A 7396-nucleotide genomic window follows, 5' to 3' on the forward strand; every position below is an offset into this window, starting at 1 on the left:
TTCATTTACAAAAGGTAGGCTATATTTATTTAGAGTCACAAGCTGTTGACTGACTCAGTGTGACTCAAACCACAAGAAAACCATTCTACTTCACTCCATTCTGAGTCCTAGGGTGGCCCAGACTGGCAGGAGTGCTGCATGGGGCCCATTCACAGGTTTACAAGTTTCTCATTGAGGGCAATCTGTGACTGCGTGAGATTGGCCAGGTAGGTCACCATCAGCAGGTCCTGGAAGAGGAAGAAGCCACAATGAGTGAGGGATTGGGTGGAAAGGGAGAAGAAAGTCTGGCATTGGCCAGCTCCATGGTGAACACTGGGTATGAGGACAGCCTGGATAAATGACAGCTCAGGAAGTGGCTAGGCAAGAGTTGAAGGTGGAAGATAAGAAGGAAATGTTTGAGAACACTTTTTCATCTCTACTGATATGCTAATAAACGTGGGGTACTTTAGCCAAGGTCCGTGGGTAGAATATGGAGGAGGGAGTGTCTGAACTCAGATGGGGAAAATAAGAAATTGCATTTTCATTAACCTCTGGATTTAGCATTTCTTTCAACAATGAATCTACATAACAAGTCACAGTAGTATCAGCGGTACCTGAGACATGGAATCAAGGAAGAGAAGGCGGGGGCATCTCCAAGCACATGTACTATCTCTTCCTTTCTCCCAACCTGGACGGCAAGGGGCTGAAGGCAAAGCCCCTCCTCCTCTCCCCTCTGGGTCATCTCCCCCAACTCCCTTCACATTTGTGCATGAGCTGAGGTGGGGGAAGACACAAGATCCCAGAAGCCCAGGGACGGCACTCACATTGATGTTGCTGTTGAGCATGGTCTCAAAGTCATCGGGAACTATCTTGGGTACTTGGTTAACCAGACTCATCAAAAAGCGGCCCACGGTATTGTCAGCTGACACCTTTCCAGACTGAGCACCAAACAAAGATACAATGAGGCACAGTTAATTTTCACCACCGAGGACTGCCATTTCGCCAGCACATCTCTCAGTGATCTCGGAGTGGAGATCTATGCCCTCCTCCTTTCTTTCTTCCCCCCCTCACCAGCACATCCTCTGCATACTGCAACACTGTGCTTAGGGCATCCTGGATGCGAGCTGATGCCCCTCCTACTTGCTGCAAGTCGCTTGAGAGCCCAATCACCCGGTTGGGGCTAAAACAGGTCTTCATGATCAGGTCAACTGTGGGAGTGAGATGGGGAATAGAACAGGCACAGAGATTTCAGTCACCCCATCAGGAAAGAGATGTCTAACCATTCTGCTAACCTCCCCACCTCCCTCTGGACACAGCCAACTTCTCTAAACTCCCCTGCTCTGCCCTTGTTAGCTTTTCTTCTTTCTGCCAGAGCTCAACTTCTGTACCCAGTATGCTAATCACTGGTTTTGCTCTTATATGTATGGCCACATAGCCTCTGGTGCTGATAATTTCCCACCTCTAATAATTCCACAAATAATTCCTGGCAGCCCATTTATATCACAAACTTTAGATCAATGGTTCCTCTCCAACCCACCCAAAGCCCTCCACTCGTTAGAGTGGCAAACCCCTCCCCTGAAAATACCAGACCTCAAAAGAAGGAATGGTAAGGTTACTCACCTCCAATGCGTTCAGTGTCATAATATGCATATTTCACCGTCAGAGGTGTGAACATCACCCCCATGGTCCTCCCAGGGACACCCATTAAAGTGCTGGGGAGAGAGAAGTCAAGGTAAACAAATGGACTTGGGGGAGAGATTCGTAGTCTAGGCTGGGAAAGCACTTATACCAAGAGTACGGGTTCCACGGTTCTGAGATAAGGCTGGAACCATCTAAACCTGAGATCTCGTGGGAGCAAGTCACTTTTTTTCCTCCAGCTCATTCCACATACAAACCCTGGCCTGGGAGAGGGCGCTCCGCGTTCAGACCTGACCTGGCCTTCAGAGGACTGCTTCGCGCACTGTGCAATCTCAGTGATGAAACAAGACACTGGATTTCCCGGTCAAGATGGCTGCCCAGATAGCCACCCCCAAGGGAAGAAGAAGAAGGACAGGTCTTCTATGAGACTGAGCCCTCCATCAACACTGAAAAGAGCCACCTGACTCCAGCCCACCAAGACCAGATTGGGTGCTATAAGTAATCTCAGTATAAGGTGACTGCCTTTACTATGTCAACAACATTATTTTTCACTGGACCACGAAGAGTCTGAGATATCTGGAAAGGCTAAGAAATCAGGCAATGAATAAAGCTTAGCGGTACACCAACTAGCCCATAAGCACTTGGCATCCACCACCACCGTCTCACAGCATCATGGCTAACTGCTTACATCACGACACACATGAACAGCACAGAGTCACTCAGTAAGAAAGGCACTAACAAATGCCTTCACTCTAACCAGGAGAGAGAGAATCCCCCCCACCCCTCTAGCAGCCCCTTCTTCAGCATGCCGCTGGAGCTCCCCCATCAACGGGCATTTTAACTGCCTGCAAGCTCAGTATGTCAGAACTATAAACTTATTGTCATCAAAACTGCACTCAACCCTGGGGCAACGGGTGTGTTCAAAAGGACAGTCGCCCTTTCATGTGTACTACCCGGAGTCCTGTGTTCAGTTCTCGGGATGATGGCAAACTAAAGGGTGACTCAGAAAAAACAGAATGTGGTGAAGGATCGTGACCAAAATACCACGTGAGGATCAGCTATAGGAGCCGTGAAGAGTTAGTTTATAGAAAAGATGCCATGAAAAACACGGTAAGTTTGTGCAAATACCTAAAGGGCTGTCATTTGAAATTGGTTAAGACCAATGAGTAGAAATCTGGGGTACAACTGGTATCTGTGAGTGGCTATTTCAGGGACAGATTTTGTTTCAGAGTAAAGCCCTTCTAACGATAACTGTTGAGAGTGAGGAATGGACTTCCTTAGGAGATGATGAGCTATACACTGAAGGATTAAATCTGCTTTGGGTGGAGGTGGGTGTCATCCAGGCGTGGTATGAACTAGATAAGCCTTTTACGCCTTTGTGTCCCCAAACACCGGTCACCTGACATAGGCCTTGATGCTCATGCGGCCGTTCTGGAGGCTCGTGTCCACAGTGAGGTGAATGGGGTTGGGGGCTTCCCGGCTGTAGTACTCGTGGATCAGCACAGAGTGCTCTGTAATGTCATGGCCTGTAGCATACCTGGAAAATGGAACAGTGTGGATTCATGTCTACATGTGACATTAAGACCAAACACGACGGTGACACGGGTGTCTCTAGATGCCTGACACTCCTATGGTACTGTTACCCCCAGTGACACCCCAAATGTAAAAATAATAAATACACTGAAAACTGTATCAAATCAAATCAAAGGCTGACTCTCAGAGCTCTTGCAACATTGTAAGTCACCAGCAAGGCAAAAATATTTGCTCAGTAAAAGCTACATTTCAAAATAAATATTCTTGGCCTCATGAGATCAGAACTGCCAGCAAAACACACTCAATTCGTAGATCCTTGAGGTAATATACTTCCAATATTCTGTCTCCAAAACAGAGCAGAATGTCTAGTCTGGTAGCAAAAAACCTTGGCAATCACCAAAATTTTCCATTCGCCCCACTCCAACTTACCAGCCCAGGATGAGCTCATTTGGAGAGACTTTCTTGTGTAATTCATACATGTTCTTAGCAAATTCCATATCAACAGCCACCTAAGAAGGCAGGCAGAAAAGGAAGCTAAGAAGCCAGAAGTCCATAGAAAAAAATGGAAGAAAAGGACAAGGGACCACCCCCAGCAGACAAAAGAGGGCCAGCAAGTATGTACACGTAGGAAAAAAAGCTCTCTGAACTGTAGGACTTCTAGTTATGAACTCAACATACTGTGCGGGGGGGAGGGGTGCTTGGGGAGAGGCTAGCGAACGAACAGCTATAGACCACACAGTGGCAGCTCAAGCTCCCACTCACCTCATCTTCTGACTCGTTGTGCGGCACTGAAAAGCAGTTAGTAACCTCCACTGAATGCTTGTCAACGGTTCCTGTGAGAGAGAATTGTCCACGTGTTATAAAATCCCAGAGCTCTCAACAGCCTCCGATTACTTTCCAAATGCTTTCAGAGGCTTCCTCAAAGTCAATGAACAAAAAATTGAACTCATAAGCTCCAAGTTCAGCCATGTGCATCAATGGAATCAGGATTCTCCAGAGAACTGAAACTCTGAAGTGGTCTCTTTACTTTAACCATCAACAAACAGGGTCTATTCTTCCTTCACAAGCTCTTCTGCTATTTGTTCTTTCCTGCTACCGGTCCTGCTCCAGATCTTCACTCTGTGACCTTCACTTTTCAGCCACTAGACTTTCTCTTATAATTCAATCCACAAAACTCTGACAATGTCTACATAAGCCACCCATACAGAAGCCTAACCTCAGAATACAATTTTAGGGAGCTTCACCTGTACCTCCCTTCAGCCATCTAGTCCCATGGTCATAACCTTAACCCCATCATCATCCAGAAACCTTTACCTGTGAACCTCAGACATCAGTTTCAGTCTTTTACAAGCTTCTATTCTAGTTCTGATACCTTTACTCCCACTACGTTTGTTTCTTGACCTAAGATTGCTAGTCTCTTGAGTTCTCCATGTTTCTCAAACCTACTAGCACCACCCATACAAGGCTTCAAGCACTTCCCCCCTTTACCACAGACCACAATGCTGCCACACCTGTGTCTGTTTAATTCCACTTCACTATGGTTTCTGCTCCCGTAGCTGAAACTATGTCTCCAAACCCAGTGGATAAATACGCTTTATCTTATTTGACCTCTCATCAACATTGGATAAACTTGACAATTTCAAACTTCTGAAGCAGTTTTAAGTCTTCTATGGTTCCATGCCACTACAATACCCTTCAGTAGGAGCATTTATCACATTGTATTCCAATTATTTACAGGAGTAGATCTTCATCTTGAATTTAAGGTTAGAGTAGTTGTTTTATCAAACCTGGAATTCTAAATACCTAACAGTTTTGTGATACTTAAAAGGTACCAGTGACTTCATTTAACCAAATTAAGTATGTTTCATGAATTAATATCTGAGACAATTTTAAGCTCCTAGTGAGCAGTCTTTGTTTCATTCTTCAGTAAGTACCGTCTCTGTAACACCTAGCACTGTACCATGATCCCAGTCTGCGTAACACTTTTCCTGGGATCCTGGAAAATGAGTGGAACTTAAATGAGGGAGAGGAGGAAAGGTACTTGTAGCAAAGAGAATACAAAGGCTTGGTTTGAGGAAAACCTTGACAATGTTTGGAAGATGATGGATCAATTGAAGTTCCTGTAAAACACTAAACCTTCAAAGACAGAGAGCAGGGGTGTGTGTGTGTGTGTGTGTGTGTGTGTGTGTGTGTGTGTGTGTGTGTGTGTGTGTGTGTGTGTGTGTGTGTGTGTGTGTGTGTTGGGGGGCTGTGTGTGTGTGTGTTTGTGTGTTGGGGGGGCTGTGTGTGTGTGTGTGTGTGTGTGTGTGTGTGTGTGTGTGTGTTGGGGGCTGTATAGCTCTGATGTGGTGGAGGATGGCAACCAACAGCCATTTTGTACCTAATGTGTGCCAGCAGTTAGATGCTTTTGGTAATAATTTAGTTCCTGCAAAGACTAAGTCTAAGTAGCCCCCGAAAGAGCTAGACTTTAATTTGTCCCAAGGCACATGGTTAATATTTGGTGAAAACTACCTACAAATCTTGTCCTCTTTGCAACACACCAATTGTCTTCTATGGTGGAAGGACTATTACGTATTTAAGAATACGAAAAATGACGACTGAGGCTAGACTGGATTCACAAAGGTATCTAAAATTGGTGACAAAGATGGAGTGAAAATGACTTTGATGGGATCAGCAGTCTCCAGAGAAAAGGGCCTATTATTAGTAATTCTTCTTTACTGCTTCTCAGCTTTACAAATTAACATATCAGGGAGACTACAGAAGACCAGGATTAAATGTTTAGGAAAGCAGAATGTTACTGAAACCCCAAATGAGTTTCTGCCAAACTGGTTTACTTGTTGAAAGGGATGTCTTTTTACAGATGTCCCCACTCCTTTGCCAACTGGTTAAAAACGTCTTTGCAAACACATCTGGAAAACAAAGACATTTAGTCGGGGGCGGGGGGGGGGCGAGGTCACTGGGTTTAGGGAGTCAGACGTTTTTGACTTCCTAGTCAGCATCTGAATTCATTTTTGGTAGTCTGGGACTAACCACACTTGACCTGAAATAATACTGGTTAGATTAACAATAAAAAGTAAATCATTCGGCACATGGTATTTATTCAGTAACTCACTACTGCTTACGTATTTTATGTCGACCGAAGTGACAGCAATCTGGCAGGAAAGCTCAAGTTCCTTAAGGAGATAAACCGCGGCAGGAAGGTAAGATGGAGGAGTAAGAAGTCAACGGGGATGGGACGAGAAGTGAACAAGCTAAAAGGGAGGTGGGCGGTGGGAGAGAACAATTCGGTCTGACCACTCACCCAGCAGAGTCCCGATCACTCGAGCGGCGCCCTCGTTGCGTCGCTCGTAGCTGTCCACGATGGAGGCCAAAATGACCGGGTGCAGCCGGACCACACGGCCGCCGGGGAAGGGGCCTGGGAGAGCAGGACCCGGCAGCGACTGCGCCGGAGTCTGCGCCGGGGCTGGCGTTGAGGCCGGGGTCTGGCCCGGAGCCGCAGTCGTGGCCGCCGCAGTCGCCGAGTCTGAGGATGAGGCTGGAGCCGGCGTCGGAGCTGGGACCGCCGCTGGAGCCGGAGCCGGCGCTGGCGCTGAGGCTGGGGTTGGGGCCGGGGCTGGGACCGAGGCTGGGGCCGCGGCCGGGGCGGGGGCTGGAGCTGGAGTGGCGGCAGGAGCACTCGCCGGTGCGGCCGGTGTGGCCATCTTGTCGAGAGAGAAGGAGCCAAGAGCGGAAGGGGGTGAGTTGAAGAATATTAGGAGCACGATAGGCTGAATGTGAACCACGTGAACTAGATTTTTTGCGCCTATTGGTTAAGGATGATGCTCCTCAAGGCACTACAATTTCCTGCTCTGGCTTTGTGCTCTTTGATTTAGGTCCGATGAGCACTCAGTGAGAACCGAGCTAAATAGTTCCGAATGAACTTGGGACGGCGCTGAGAGAAGAGGAACGATTCGGTCTGCGCAGCTGCCGCCAGATGGACCTAGAGAGCGGAGAATGGGTCGCAATTCCTGTTTTGACTTTAAAGGGATAGTGAATGTTGAAGTGCCTTTTAAAGGCACTTCTTGACAGCGTCATAAGATGTCAGTGCGGTGGCTTACTCATTTACCAGTTTGAATATGTGCCAGACGCTGTTTTAGGCGCTTGGAATATATATATCAATGAACAAAACGAGGATTGTTGTCCTCGAAGAATTAACAATCTAGTGGAGAGAGACAAATACATCATATAATACGTTAGAAGGTGATAG

General features: G+C 46.9%; 1 protein-coding gene across 1 annotated transcript; it reads right to left on the minus strand.

The window, feature by feature from the left end:
• Nucleotides 1–6871, minus strand: EIF3F (eukaryotic translation initiation factor 3 subunit F). Its single transcript, XM_028116826.2, has 8 exons — nt 6452–6871; nt 3913–3983; nt 3580–3659; nt 3017–3154; nt 1600–1691; nt 1051–1187; nt 804–917; nt 1–227 (listed from the first exon to the last, which is right to left on the minus strand). Exons 1-8 carry the CDS (start codon nt 6849–6851, stop codon nt 150–152), a joined length of 1110 nt encoding a protein of 369 aa, XP_027972627.1. The 5' UTR covers nt 6852–6871; the 3' UTR covers nt 1–149.
• Between the last annotated feature and the right edge of the window lie 525 nt (nt 6872–7396).

This window comes from Eumetopias jubatus, unplaced genomic scaffold (assembly GCF_037043125.1).
Source record: "Eumetopias jubatus isolate StellerSeaLion01/CBP00866 unplaced genomic scaffold, mEumJub1_p1.0 scaffold_13, whole genome shotgun sequence".
Classification (NCBI taxonomy): Eukaryota; Metazoa; Chordata; class Mammalia; order Carnivora; family Otariidae; genus Eumetopias; species Eumetopias jubatus.